This window comes from Staurois parvus, unplaced genomic scaffold (genome assembly GCF_062004578.1).
Source record: "Staurois parvus isolate SC_StPar_1 unplaced genomic scaffold, SC_StPar_1.0 ptg000056l, whole genome shotgun sequence".
Lineage (NCBI taxonomy): Eukaryota > Metazoa > Chordata > Amphibia > Anura > Ranidae > Staurois > Staurois parvus.
The window spans coordinates 5,679,189-5,695,535 of NW_028317852.1; the positions used below are offsets into that span (position 1 = coordinate 5,679,189).

Consider the following 16,347-nt stretch of genomic DNA (forward strand, 5'->3'; position numbering starts at 1 on the left):
TGCATTTAAAATCCCAAGGGAGTGTCATTAAATGTCATTGTACAAGAATGGTAATCTACCTGAAGGAAATAAATGAAGGGTTCCAAGGCTGTAGCAATGCACTTATTCCGTATTGAGCAAATATAATAAGTAGAACACTTACCCAAGAGTTGTCATGGTAACAATGGTATACCAAAATGAAGCAGGAATGCTAGTGAACTTGCTGGATGATGAACCTTTTTCAGCATAAAACATCACAGTGGCAAAGATAATGATTGCCATTGTCAGTGAGAAAAGGAGAAATCCCAGTTCAGAGGCACAGCTCTTTAGGGTATACCCAAGAATCCGTAAACCCTGGGAGTGACGTGAGAATTTGAAAATCCTGAAGACCCGAAAAACCCGCAGGGTGACAAAGGCGCCACTCACATCCTCATTGTTGGTCATCACCAAGCCTATGTAGTATGGCATGATGGCCACTACATCAATGATACTCATGACACTTCTCATAAACCTGTAGCGACTTGGGGCTGCAAAAAGTCTCAAGAGGTACTCAACTGTGAAAATCATGACACAGGCTGTGTCCAGACAAAAGAAGGCTACATCATATCTTTCACCACAAGGAAGCTCCTTATTTCCAGGCACAGTGCCACAGGGAACAGTCTCCACCACATTGGTGATCACAGACACTGCAATAAAGAAGCCAGTCACATAGTAGAAGACTAAGGCTAAAGTGCTGGTATGGGGGTTTTCAAAGGCTCGCCACATAGTCTGGCGTAAGTTTAGGGAGGGCATGGCTTCTTGGCTATTCTCATATTCATTGTCATCCATTAGCCTCTCTGCATTTTCTCTTTTTCTGTCTTTATATTCTTCATAGCAACAGTCACCTATGATTTCAGGTAAGATCCCATAGAAAGCCAGTTCTTCGTCATAGGCAGAGATGCATTCATACCTAGGGTAGTGGAGCTTGCCAGTCCTGTAAAAATTTAGAATACACCTGAACACTTCAGGATCACGATCAAAGAAATATTCCTTGGTTTCTTCATTGAAGAAGAAGTCCTTCTCTGTGCTTCCAAGTAGGGTATCTGGATATCGTTCCAGAGTAGTTCGCCAAGTCTGGAATCGGCGCCCACTAACATTGAGAATGATTAGCTCATCTTGCCTTTTGTTTTTGTCAGCAGGTGCCAGTGGCATAGGACAGTTAGCCACTGGCATCCACCCGATGGCAGCTGCCCTTGCAAAGGGCAGCCATGCTGCAACCCCGGAAGCCATGAGAGTGTCAGGTCCGGTGGGCCACTCCAGTACCTTAATTACCAACTTGATTTCAGATCACAGCCATCTGCAAAAAAAAAAATCAAGTTAGAAATCACTGATAAGCACTTAGAAAAAAATAAAGCATGGTATTAAAACATGAATTTCTGAATAATTTCAATAATTTATTGTAAAGACAGACAGTAAAGAGCAGGCAAAGCATGAAATAACTATTTAATCTTCAGAATTCACCACCTTTCAATGGGTTCACAAGACTATTGCAGCAACTGAAAAAAATCATCATTGTACTATATAAATGTTTTATGATTAAAGATCCCTAATATATTACACAATAATATAAAATGTAAAAGCTAATGATAAACGAATAGATATTAATGTGAAAATAACAGCAATCTTTACAGTGTTCAATAAGTATAGTTTTGAATACAACAACCCTACATTTTAAACAATTTAAGTTCTACACACTAAATGCAATACATCCAAGACACATACTAAGGAGCCTATTCATAAAAGGTGAGCATAGAACCCTCCATAGTTTTTACATTATTATTCACAGATTTGCATCCATTTTTTGTGTTATGGCATTGCATTACTTTAACTGACGATTGCGCGGTCATGCAATACTGTACCCAAATGAAATTTACATCCTTTTATTCCCACGAATAGAGCTTTCTTTCAATGGTAATTGATCACCTGTGTGTTTTTTATTTTTTGCGCTATAAAAAAAAGGCCGACAATTATGAGAAAAAAAACAATATTTTCGACTTTTTGCTATTAAACATGTTCAGTAAAAAAAATGTAAAAATCAAATTTCGTCATAAATTTAGGCCAAAATGTATTCTGCTACATGTATTCGTGTAAATTAATTTGTTTACGTGAGAGTTATAGCATTTACAAATGGTGGTATATGTACACTGGGATTTTTTATGTGATGGCTGCAATCAGCGACTTATAGCGGGACTGTGGCAGGCATTCTGACACTGGTGGGAACTGACTTGGTGTCACTGACATCCCCAGTGACAAATATACAGTGATCAGTACTAATAAAAAGCACTGCCACTGTACTAATAACACTGGGCAGGAAGGGATTAACATCTGGAGTAATCAAAGGGTTAACTGTGTGCTGTTTGCTGTTTTACTAGGGGCTGTGTGTTTGTGCTTCACTGTAATCACACTACTTTGCATGGCTGTGCTATGTGCTTTTTCTTTCTGGTTCTTTTTACTTACATGTCAAATGCTAATCGTCACTTGATTGAAAAAAAACTCTGCAAATAATTTATTTGTAAATAGAAATTATAGTTATTTGTATGTGGACAATGGGATTCCAGGAGTGCCCCAAAATCGTGTTCCAAATTCTAACTGCTTAAAAATGTAATTCATTCAGTAGAAACAATTGTGGCAATTGCAATATTTCCTGTATGAATTAATAGACAGCATGAGCCTAGACTGCTGCAATCTTCCAGAATCCCACAGTGCAAATACTATTATGATTTTCTATCAGTATCATTCAATAGTAAATTGGTAGGTGCTAGTGATGGCCAAATCTGTCCATGTGTTCAATTTGGCAAAGGTTTGGTGAGTCTGATTTGAAGTTTGGTGAACTCAAACTTTAAGGCTTATCCCATTAAAGTCAAGATGAGGGGAGCCTTACTGGTAAATTGGAGGGGGGGGGGGTGCTCCTCTAATCAAATGAAATCTAACTAAATAGGTGAAAAAAATGAGAGAGAGAAAAAAAATGTGAAAACCACATAATAAATGTGAAACCACAGCATAAACAACGCTGGTGGAGTGTCGTATATAAAACAACATAAAAACAGAGAACACGTCCTCAACTACAGGTGATGGATAAAGTGATGTGCTATGGTTTACAATAGAAAACTAAAACAAATAAATCGAGTTAATGAAAAATATGTGCAAAGATGGAAAAAAAAAAAAAAATATATATATATATATAACTGTTTGGTGAAAATCAGCACTTTTCAAGCTGATCACTCTCACTATCACCTATCAAGTTTACCTGGGAATTTAATGTAAGACTTTACACGCATTAGCAAATCGTGGACTTTTACACCTTTTTTGTGTTTATACACATTGTTGTGTTATTTATAGTGATTTGTTTGTTCATGGGTTCACTCATCATTCATTTCTGACAATCATGTCATCCATATTTATTTATTTTTGAATATTCACAGTCGCACATCACTATTTGTTCTTGTGGACCCATGTCATGATTTTCACCAAATGGTTTTATAAATATATTTCTTTTTTCATATTTTAGTATTTTCCATTGACTCGATTTATTTGTTTTAGTTTACATATAGTACAACCATAGCACATCACTTTATCCATCAATTTTAGTTGAGGACGTGTTCTCTGTTTTTATGTTGTTTTATATATGACAGTGCATCTACATTGTTTGTGCTGTTTATGCTGTGGTTTCACATTTATTATTGATTGTGTGGGTATCTACCGTTTTTTCTCGCTCTCATTTTTTTCACCTATTTAGTTAGATTCCATTTGATTAGCGCAACACCACCTCCCTCCATGTACTCTTACTATTTGGTTATATAGTTGGCTGCTAGTCCCTTTTTCTGTTGAGGGTTTCAGTTTAGTGTGGTTAGGCTTTTAGTGGCAGTGCGGGAGGTTCTTTCCCATCTTACTGGTAAATTCTTGCCATTTTAGGGGCTACTAGCAAACGTCAATTTTTGACTGTATATTCCTGGATATTTAATAAATATATGTTTTTTTATTTTGGACATTAATGGTGAGTGCTAGAATTTGGACCTTGTGTAACTTCACAAGAATAGGTATAGCTACAGCTTACAACCATTCTTTCTTGCAGATGGAGAGATAAGGAAGGTTTTATTTTGAAATAAACATTATAATGTATTATTTGGTAGACAATAAACACACAAATTGTACAGTGGGATGGCATGTAAGCAGCTTGATTAGGCTGCAATATAAAAGAGGGAGAAGCAGGTTTATCTTGAAATAGAAACGAGAGCATAAAATTTAAGAGCCAATAACCACACTCACTATACAGTGGCTAAACAGTATGTAAACAGCTTCATAAGATCACAATGTAAGAGAGAGATGCAGCAAATTGAGGTATAACACAAGCTTTACCATGCAGCAAACAAAAATTTGAAAGGTCCAGCTGTGGAAACATTGTATGGTGGGTAAAGTGCTTGAGCAGCAGAATAGGCCAGCAGAGATGGCAGGAGCTGATAACTGTAGAAGGTATAATTTTGGGGGGGGATTCCAAATGACAAAAAGTTTAATATTCAGCATCAGAAGCAGAAACTTTTTAGTCATTGGTAATCCAAGACTGGTTCGTTTTAATGAAAGTGAAGCGGTCCACACAGTCAGGGAATAGGTGAATTTGCCTCTTTATAGCAAAGCCTCCTGGTCCACTGAAGGTCCTCTCAGAAAGCACACTGTCTGCAAAGCAATCCAGAAGTGTCAGTGCAGATCTTGCAAGCTCCAACCAGTGGTGCAGCCCAGACATCAAGTAATCTATATAGCTCTCACTTCTGAGAGAGTGTCCTCATTTGCTCTAGACCTGATGTAGTCAGCAGTCCTGTGGTTCAGGTGCTGCCTGTGAGTGCTGCTGGCAGCCATAGCTTAAAAATACTCTTAAAAGTGATGCTGAAGCAGCCACCACCATTGCTGCACCTTTCAGGGATCAGAGGATTGGGGTTAGGTTGGTTATAAGCGGGGATCCTCATACCACCAGGAAATGCAGTAAAGAGCTTATTAAAGTAGCACCTCCTGAAAGTGACACATTTTGGGCTCCCTCTGGGATGGTGGAAGTAGACAAGTCATTTTTTCTTTGTATCAGGAATCTAATAGGGAGGCCACTCAATAGTGATCCTTCTCTAACCAGAATCCTAGGGTCGGTGTGCAGGTATCTAAGCAGAAGAGACCAGATTTGCCACAAATTGCCTGCAGCAGATGACCCCTGAGTCCTCAGTGTCACTGAGGACAACACTGTTATTAAAAATCTCACCCCATTCATATACAACTCTGGGATGTGGGGTTTAGAAGAGATTTGTGGAGTAATGTTTTAACATAATTATCCTGTCTGTACCATATTTGCAGTTTTTTATTATCAGCTGTAAACTAGATTTGAACAATATCTGTCTTAGCAAAGGGTTAAAAATGTAAAAATTGCCCTCCTGCATTGTATGTTAATGAGGGTTAACTAGAATCAGTATGGGGAGAGAGCCACTGTGGGTCTCTTTAAATATTCTTAGAATCAATCATGATACCTTGTCCATAGAAACATCTACATTTTTTTTATTTTTAAAAGGTATGCTGTGTGAATGGGAATGCATAAAAACATGTGTGGGGGTTCTCAAATTTAACTGCAAAAGTGGAAATACAGTTTAACATGACATAGGGTCAGGTCCTGGGCCTGTAGGACCGCTGGCAGATCTGGCCAAGTGTGGCTTCTGTCTCCCAGACATTTGAGCTGCAAAACAATATGGCCCTGTTTAGCTTGGGACATTGCACATGCATAGGGGTGCTTGGGGAGGAGTCGAACGATGAGGTCAAAAAGGAGGAAAGTGTGCAGGTGAGTGTGCTGTCACCTTCAGACAAGACACGTGTTGGCTCCAACAGTTTAGAAGTGTGCCCTGTCCTGCACCCTTAACCCTCAGCTACTTGCTCCATTTGCATGGCCACTAGAAAAGGCAGATGTGCCCTACCACTAGTTGGTGCAGTTCGATCCTTTTATCCTATAGAATCTCCTTGTTCTCTACTATCTCTGCATGCAGAACCCCTGTCTCTAACATTAGACTTGCTTGATCTCCAGTAGCTGCAGTACACTGTAAATACAGTATGACTTTTTTTTAAAGATGAATAGTGAATAGTGGGTGAAATAGTGAATGCTGGTAGTTTTGTGGTCTTATGAATAAAGTTCTTATGAATATTACAAAGTAAAAAGACACAACTAAAATAACTGTATTGTATAACCTTTTCTTAAGCCAGAGCTGTGATTATGGTTTTGGCTTAGAAAGGGTAATGCTGGACCCCAAAATGTTGCTGAGATACTCAGAGTGATTTTATTTATGGACAGTACCTTGGGAAACCCATACATTTTCGAATTAATAGAGAGCTTTAGTTATAAGTCCTTTATGCAGATCCTTTATGTGTAATTCATTAGGGAGCTGGAAGGGTCTGGGGTGCTGGTTCTCAGCTAGAGGTGTAAAACATATATTACAGGTGAGGGATCTTGTTATTTTACTTTACTGTGCATCAGGTTAAAACAGGCAAATGAGTTTGATTGACACTATTATTTGTTAGCCAATTACAAGGTAGCAACTTTGGGGTATATTTCTTAAAGGATTCACAACTGGATTCTACACAACTGGCACATATTCGTCAGACTTTCCCGCGTTTGCTCTGACCCATTTGAACTATTTATGAATCACATTTGTCACTATTTGCCATCATCTGTTCTTCAGTAGGAAACTGTGCAACACTATTTGTCAATTTTATAATTGGCAAATGAGTAACAGTGAGTTTGAATATTTGCCACATTTAGATGGCAAATCTGTGATTTTAAAGTTTGAACTGGGACAATTTGATCATAGTTTCTTCTGTATTTGGCAGAACAAATGCATCTCATTATTGATCAGGACTGATTATCTGTTGCTGTTTATGCTTTTAGCTGCAGAGTAAATTGGTAAGGATGTCCTTTCATGAAAGAGATCATTTGACATTACCCCTGTTCAGACAGCCTCACATATTTTGTTCTTGCTGTCTGATAAGGTTGCATAGAGGTGTGTATAGAAAACACTCAGCGCTATGGACCTCCTAAACAAACTTGTGCAGCTAGCATATAATGTGTTCTCACACGTACAACATAAATAAACAAATCAAAAATGCAGCACAACAATATATATACAAAATATAGTGCTAAATAATAAATATATGCAAAAACAAACAACTCTGCTTGTGAAAATCAATGTGTGCTATACCAGCCGTCTAATCAATGCATGTATATAGGACTCCATAAACTGCACATAACCAGTGCTCTACATGAATTGTACACACAAATAAAGAATAATTGTCCTTAATAGTGAACTGTCCCTTTAAATCTTGAATATCAGCACATGGACTTGTGTGGTATATATCCCATAAATCGTGATCCACATACACCAACTACAGTCAGGTCCATAAATATTGGGACATCAACACAATTCTAACATTTTTGGCTCTATACACCACCACAATGGATTTGAAATGAAACAAACAAGATGTGCTTTAACTGCAGACTGTCAGCTTTAATTTGAGGGTATTTACATCCAAATCAGGTGAACGGTGTAGGAATTACAACAGTTTGCATATGTGCCTCCCACTTGTTAAGGGACCAAAAGTAATGGGACAATTGGCTTCTCAGCTGTTCCATGGCCAGGTATGTGTTATTCCCTCATTTTCCCAATTACAATGAGCAGATAAAAGGTCCAGAGTTCATTTCAAGTGTGCTATTTGCATTTGGAATCTGTTGCTGTCAACTCTCAAGATGAGATCCAAAGAGCTGTCACTATCAGTGAAGCAAGCCATAATTAGGCTGAAAAAAACAAAACAAACCCATCAGAGAGATAGCAAAAACATTAGGCGTGGCCAAAACAACTGTTTGGAACATTCTTAAAAAGAAGGAATGCACCGGTGAGCTCAGCAACACCAAAAGACCCGGAAGACCACGGAAAACAACTGTGGTGGATGACCGAAGAATTCTTTCCCTGGTGAAGAAAACACCCTTCACAACAGTTGGCCAGATCAAGAACACTCTCCAGGAGGTAGGTGTATGTGTGTCAAAGTCACCAATCAAGAGAAGAATTCACCAGAGTGAATACAGAGGGTTCACCACAAGATGTAAACCATTGGTGAGCCTCAAAAACAGGAAGGCCAGATTAGAGTTTGCCAAACGACATCTAAAAAAGCCTTCACAGTTCTGGAACAACATCCTATGGAAAGATGAGACCAAGATCAACTTGTACCAGAGTGATGGGAAGAAAAGAGTATGGAGAAGGAAAGGAACTGCTCATGATCCTAAGCATACCACCTCATCAGTGAAGCATGGTGGTGGTAGTGTCATGGTGTGGGCATGTATGGCTGCCAATGGAACTGGTTCTCTTGTATTTATTGATGATGTGACTGCTGACAAAAGCAGCAGGATGAATTCTGAAGTGTTTCGGGCAATATTATCTGCTCATATTCAGCCAAATGCTTCAGAACTCATTGGACGCCGCTTCACAGTGCAGATGGACAATGACCCAAAGCATACTGGAAAAGCAACCAAAGAGATTTTTAAGGGAAAGAAGTGGAATGTTATGCAATGGCCAAGTCAATCACCTGACCTGAATCCGATTGAGCATGCATTTCACTTGCTGAAGACAAAACTGAAGGGAAAATGCCCCAAGAACAAGCAGGAACTGAAGACAGTTGCAGTAGAGGACTGGCAGAGCATCACCAGGGATGAAACCCAGCGTCTGGTGATGTCTTTGCGTTCCAGAATTCAGGCTGTAATTGACTGCAAAGGATTTACAACCAAGTATTAAAAAGTGAAAGTTTGATTTATGATTATTATTCTGTCCCATTACTTTTGGTCCCTTAACAAGTGGGAGGCACATATGCAAACTGTTGTAATTCCTACACTGTTCACCTGATTTGGATGTAAATACCCTCAAATTAAAGCTGACAGTCTGCAGTTAAAGCACATCTTGTTTGTTTCATTTCAAATCCATTGTGGTGGTGTATAGAGCCAAACATTTTAGAATTGTGTCAATGTCCCAATATTTATGGACCTGACTGTATCATGTCATTAGAATATAGTCTTAAAAATTAGTGAACCATCCCTTTAAATCCGCTGTACTTCGAAATAGACCAGTGTACCACACTACTGTATACACTTGCACAGTGCTCCTGTGTCACCCCTTAGTGCTCATCCGCTTCCAACACTCAATTGCGCTCACCTCTAGGTTTGACCAGTAATGACAGGTCAAACTACCCTTTCCCCTTTAACTTGGGAGGGTATACTGGTACATAGATCTTCACCACCATTAGCCAGCACTTTTAAACATCTCCAGACCTGGAGGTGAGCGCAACTGAGTGTTGGAAGCGGATGAGCACTAAGGCGAGCACTAAGACGACTGGTATAGCACACATTGATTTTCACAAGCATAGTCGTTTGTTTTTGCACGCATTTATTGTTTAGCACTATATTTTGTATATATATTGTTGTGCTGTGTAGAGGTGTTTGTTCTCTTGGCTTGCCACCCAGGAGAATTTTACCTTTTCACAGTGGATTTAGTGCCAAAGATGAGGAATCTTGTGTTGCTTGCATTGTGCGAGTTGTGCAAGTGGGGATGCAAGGTTCCAGCCTTTCACTGTATGCTGTTTTGGCTAGAGAAGGCCTTGCTTTTCCTGACATTTTGAAGCAGAAGTTGTGTCCAGAATCATGACAAACATTGAAACAGGACTTTTACATACTGTGAGATGTCTTAATGCCTGTGTGCCATACAGTATATCACACTCACATTGCTCTCTCCTTACTTCAATATATTATTATTATTATACAGTATTTATATAGCGCCAAAGGGTTTGATCAGCGCTGTACAATAGCAAGGGGGACAGAACATTAGACAAGTGATACTGGAGGAAATGGCTGTGGTGGGAGGAGTGGAGGAGGTCAGCTGTTAGGCAAGGGTGGGGTAGGCTTCCATGTAGAGGTGGGTCTTCAGGGTGAGCCTGAAGGTGATGAGGGTAGGTGACAGTCTGATGGATTGGGGTAGGGAATTCCAGAGAATGAGGGAAGTCCTGGAGAAATCCTGCAATCGGGCGTGGGAGGAGGAGACCAGGGAGCTAGAGAGTAGGAGGTCCTGTGAGGAGCGAAGGGCACGGGTAGGGTAGTATTTGGATATCAGGTCAGTTATGTAGTTTGGGGCGGCGTTGTGAATGTCTTTGTAGGTCAGAGTTAGCAATTTGAATTTGATGCGCTGGGCAATCGGGAGCCAGTGAAGGGATTGGCAGAGGGGGGGTGGCGGATGTGGAGCGGTTGGTGAGGTAGATGAGTCTCGCCGCTGAGTTCAGGATCGACTGCAGTGAGGATAGCGTTTGTTTGGGTAGGCCAGTGAGAAAGGAGTTGCAATAGTCCAGGGGTGAGATGATGAGGGAGTGTACAAGTTGTTTAGTAGTGTCTGGGGTGAGGAATGTACGTATCTTGGAGATATTGCGGAGGTGGAGCCTGCATGATCTTGATAGCAATTGGACGTGGGATAGGAAGGAGAGGTGTGAGTCCAGGGTGACACCCAGGACTTTGGCATGTAGTGTGGGAGTGATGGTGGCGTTGTTAGTAGTGATGGAGAGGATGTGGGGGGGCACGGGGTGGGGGGAAGACCAGGAGCTCTGTTTTGGACAGGTTAAGTTTGAGGAAATGGAGAAAGCATAGGTGTTGTTACTGACCACGTGCACATAGGCCAATAAACCAGTATTTTGTGATTGTTGCTTCTAATCATAAAAAATTACACATCAAGGAAGTGCATAAGTACAGTGTTACTCCAAATACACAAGAAACGCCCCTAAAAAAAATAAAAAATTATATATATATATGCTATAGGCTAGACAAATGGATTCTATTTGGACCACAAATTTTTTTTATGCATTTAAATATATGGTGTATATATATATATATACAGTCATGGCCGAAATTGTTGGCACCCTTGATATTTTTCCTGAAAATCAAGTATTTCACACAAAAAAGGTATTGCATTAACACATGTTTTGCTATACACATGTTTATTCCCTTTGTATGTATTGGAACAAATATAAAACAGAGGCAGAAAAGCAAATATGACATAATGTCACACAAAACCCCAAAAATGGGCTGGACAAAAGTATTGGCACCCTTAACTTAATATTTGGTTGCACACCCTTTGGAAAACATAACTGAAATCAGTCGCTTCCTATAACCATCAATAAGCTTCTGACACCTCTCACCCGGAATTTTGGACCACTCTTCCTTTGCAAACAGCTCCAGGTCTCTCTTATTGGAAGGACACCTTTTCCCAACAGCAATTTTAAGATCTCTCCACAGGTGTTCAATGGGATTTAGATCTGGGCTCATTGCTGGCCACTTCAGAACTCTCCAGCGCTTCTTTGCCATCCATTTCTGAGTGCTTTTTGACGTATGTTTGGGGTCATTGTCCTGCTGGAAGACCCAGGATCTTGGACGCAAACCCAGCTTTCTGACACTGGGCCCTACAGTGCGACCCAAAATCCTTTGGTAATCCTCAGATTTCATGATGCCTTGCACACAGTCAAGGCACCCAGTGCCAGAGGCAGCAAAACAACCCCAAAACATCATTGAACCTCCACCATATTTTACCGTAGGTACTGTGTTTTGTTCTTTGTAGGCCTCATTCCGTTTTCGGTAAACAGTAGAATGATGTGCTTTACCGAAAAGCTCTATCTTGGTCTCATCTGTCCACAAGACGTTTTCCCAGAAGGCTTTTGGCTTACTCAAGTACATTTTGGCAAACTGTAGTCTTGCTTTTTTATGTCTCTGTGTCAGCAGTGGGGTCCTCCTGGGTCTCCTGCCATAGCGTTTCATTTCATTTAAATGTCGACGGATAGTTCGCGCTGACACTGATGCTCCCTGAGCCTGCAGGACAGCTTGAATGTCTTTGGAACATGTTTGGGGCTGCTTATCCACCATCCGGACTATTCTGCGTTGCAATCTTTCATCAATTTTCCTCATCCGTCCACGACCAGGGAGATTAGCTACAGTGCCATGGGTTGCAAACTTCTTGATAATGTTGCGCACTGTGGACAAAGGCAAATCTAGTTCTCTGGAGATGGACTTGTAACCTTGAGATTGTTGATATTTTGCCACAATTTTGGTTCTCAGGTCCTCAGACAGTTCTCGTCTCCTCTTTCTGTTGTCCATGCTTAGTGTGGCACAGACAGACACACAATGCAAAGGTTAAGTGAACGTCTCTCCTTTTTATCTGCTTTCAGGTGTGATTTCTATATTGCCCACACCTGTTACTTGCCCCAGGTGAGTTTACAGGAGCATCACATGCTTGTAACATTCTTATTTATCCGCAGTTGTGAAAGGGTGCCAATACTTTTGTCCAGCCCATTTTTGGAGGTTTGTGTGACATTATGTCGAATTTGCTTTCTTTCCTCCCTTTTTTTGTTTTGTCCCAATACACACAAAGGGAATAAACATGTGTATAGCAAAACATGTGTTAATGCAATACGTTTCGTGAGAAATACATGATTTCCTGGAGAAATATCAAGGGTGCCAACAATTTCGGCCATGACTGTATATATATTCTTCTCTATTTCTTGGTTTTGCCTCAGAAACTGCATTTTTGATGTCACCCCACAAGTTTTCTATTGGATTAAGATCCGGGGATTGGGCTGGCCACTCCATAACGTCAATCTTGTTGGTCTGGAAGCAAGATGTTGCACGTTTACTGATGTGTTTGGAGTCGTTGTCTTGTTGGAACACCCATTTCAAGGTCATTTCCTCTTCAGCATAAGGCAGCATGACCTCTTCAAGTATTCTGATGTATTCAAACTGATCCATGATCCCTGGTATGCGATAAATAGGCCCAACACCGTAGTATCATGATGCTTGCGCAACCATGCTTCACTGTCTTCACAGTGTACTGTGGCCTGAATTCAGTGTTTGGGGGTCGTCTGACAAACTGTCTCCAGCCACTAGACCCAAAAAGAACAATCTTACTTTCATCATTCCACAAAATGTTGCTCCATTTCTCTTTAGGCCAGTCAATGTGCTCTTTGGCAAATTGTAACCTCTTCAGCACATGTCTTTTTTTTCAACAGTGGGACTGTGTGGGGGCTTCTTGCAGATAGCTTGGCTTCACATAGGCATCTTCTAATTGTAACAGTAACTTAAGACCTTCTTTGATCTTCCTGGAGCTGATTGTTGAGTCCTTGCCATTTTGGCTATTCTTCTATCCATTCGAATGGTAGTTTTTCGCTTTCTTCCATGTCTTTCAGGTTTTGGTTGCCATTTTAAAGCATTTGCAATCATTTTAGCTGAGCAGCCTATTATTTTCTACACTTCTTTATATGTTTTCCCCTCTCCAATCAACTTTTAATCAAGGTACGCTGTTCTTCTGAACAATGTCTGGAACGACCCATTTTCCTCAGAATTTCAGAGAGAAATGCACTGTAACCAGCATGTACAACATTTGCTGCCTTCCTTCCTTAAATAAGGGCAATAATTGCCACCTGTTTTTCAAAGAATGAATGACCTCACTAATAGAACTCAACACTGCTATTATTTTGAACATGCCCCTTTCAATTAGTGATTCAATTACACAGAATCAGCAGCATGCATATCATGACTGTTGGGTCTGTTGGATTTCTATTACTCTACTACACCTGCTAGTAAATTATTTGCCATGTAGAAATATAATTTCTACCAAAAACAGTGATTGATCAGGTTAGTGATGTCTAACTGCTATTATTTTGAACACAACTATATATATATACTGTATACACACACACACGTATACACATATACACACATACACTAATTAGGTCCATATGACCTGATCAATATAGGCAGTCATGTGTGACTCTATTGGTACCACCCACTTCAACAAACTTTGTCTGAGAAATTGAAGGAGCTTGGAGGAAAAAAATCAGCTGAGCAACCTCTGCTGTTAACCCTTTTGGTGCTACAGGGGTTACTGGCAGCAATTGCAAGTGTGAAGGACTTGCCTGCCCCTTCATGCCCCCTCTGTCATTCACAGAAAATATGCCATCATTGTCCCACAATGTAATGCCCTGTGGAGGAGTGGATGAATGACAGGATCTGTCCTACTCATTCACAGAAGGCATTGTGGAACAATAATAGTACAAATTCTGTAAATTTTCAAGAGGCAGAAAGGGGTGGGTGATCTGCACAAGTCTTTCACACTAGCAGCCATTGCTGTTAACCCCTGCAGCACCTGAAGATCACCACTCTGTGCAGTATCTGTCAGCATGATGGAAGGACTTTTAGACAAAGCTTCAGCCTATAAGACATGGGTACACACTCATACAGGTAAATAATATGTTTTAAAAAATATAAATTGCACATTTTTACCTGAAAAAATATGTACAATTTTTATTTTTTATGAAGAGGTGAACTTAGCCTTTAATGTGATTCCAAACTATCCATTGTTATTGGCTTTTGTCATGTTTTACTGTCATTCAGTAGATCTGAACTTTATGATAACATACCTCGTAACCTTTTAGGATGAGAAAGATTCACACCTTTAATGACAAGGTATGTAAGCAATGGGCACATTTCTGCTAAAGTCCCAGTTACATGGCTCATGGAGAAATAACACAAAATGATTAATTGAACCCACAAGCGTTTTTTTCAACATGACATTTTGATTATACAGACTCTCTCTCGAAGTAACAAATATAATGATATAAAATTTGGATGAAATATTTGGTGACTATAACCGTACAACTAACAAACATATTATAAGAATGTAGCAAAAGGACAATGAAACCCCCAAAAGGGGTGCTATGGGACTAGAGAGAAAAGAGAGAAAAGAAGGAAAAAAAAAGAAGAAGGAGGGGGGCAAGAGGAAGGAACAAGTCCGCCAGCGGCTTTGCCCCATACATGTTCACCTACCCTGTTACACATCCACCAATGTACCATGATGTTCCACTGATGTAAAACAGCTCTTAGAGCATTCAGTAAGGTACTCCTCTATAAAAATCAGGCTTGTAATCTAGACCATGGCATAATATGGGGCTGTGGGTGAATGCAGTTCTGGCAACTCCAGCACTAAATGTATGTAATGGCAACGGGTGCTGGGGTCTGCTGGAAGGTCTATTGATTCTGGCTGCTGAGGGATCTATTATTGTTGAGGGGATTTATATTTGTATGGAGATCTGTTGTTGCGGGGGGTTCTGTTGCTTCTGATTGGAGATTTTTTTTGCTAGGGGGTCTTATGTTTCTGGAGGGGGTCATTTTTTGCTGTTAGAGATCTACTGCTGAGGGAGGGCTTTATTGATGCTGGCTGCTGGGGGATCTGACGTTGCTGCCGGAGGTTATTGTTGTTGGGGTGGATCTATTGTTGCTGGTGAGATCTATAGTTGCTTGTTGGTGGGGGGGGTCTCTTGTTGTTGGCTGCAGGGGATCTATTGCACTGTTTTTCTTGTTATCATTAACAAATTCCATACAAATTACTTGGCACTACAAGATAATACTTGGTTCTGAATTCTCTAAAAGGGGAAGTACTAGAAGGTGGGTAGCAAGTGAAACCAAAGAACAGTACTTGAAGGTGGGTAGGGGCAAGAGACAAGGGTGACTCAGAAGGATGGAAGTCCTGTACCTATTCCTGAGAAAAAAAAGCCCTGGGCATAACTTCGAAATTCTGAAGGAGATTCCTACACAATGCAGATTCCTGGAAATGTGTTCAGTTTGTGCAATATTATAAAGCACAGACAGCTCTTTGTGCCACCTGGTCTTTATCTTATAGCCATGTTCCTGAGTGGAACTCTTCATCAATCCTTTATGGAAATACAAGTGAATGAGGTCCCAGTCCTAGTCAGTGAGAGCAAGTTCCAACTTTGACACCCAATAGGCACAATCTGGATGATGGCGGTCAGGACTGGAGTCAAATTCGGCTGCATTAAGAGTTGAGACTAAATTCCCCTGCAGGTTTCTACATGAACACAATGATTCCAGAACAGTTGGTGATCTGAAAAAATGGGATCTGCATTGGGATCACTAGGAAATGCTTAAGTTAAATATAGGACCAAAAAAGAAAACATCCCGTGTTGGAGATCTCCAACAATTCTGCAAGGTGCAAGAAATGATCATTTCGAAAGAAATGCTTGGCAAAAACCTTAGAGTGGGACCCTCCTGATGCATGGAAGGATTTGGGCAGGCCAGGGACAAAGTCTGGCTTGCCCCTGACAGGTGTGATCAGACTCAAGGTGAATGGTACTGAGTGACTAATGCACATTCTATCAAAGGTTTAAAGAGTGGTCCCTATAAAAGGGTGGGAGAGAAGGGAGGAATGTGAGGGTAGATTAAGAAGTGAC

The 16,347-nt window shown here is 40.4% G+C and overlaps 1 protein-coding gene across 4 annotated transcripts in view; it reads right to left on the minus strand.

Moving 5' to 3' along the window:
• The window catches only part of KCND3 (potassium voltage-gated channel subfamily D member 3), a 679,189-nt gene that overhangs the window by 607,567 nt on the left and 55,275 nt on the right, over positions 1–16,347 (minus strand). For all 4 annotated transcript variants that reach the window (XM_089668314.1, XM_089668317.1, XM_089668316.1 and 1 more), the window contains exon 3: positions 143–1,315. In XM_089668314.1, coding sequence (XP_089524440.1) covers positions 143–1,248 — 1,106 coding nt within the window. In that variant the 5' untranslated portion in view covers positions 1,249–1,315. The remainder of the gene's footprint in view (positions 1–142; positions 1,316–16,347) is intronic.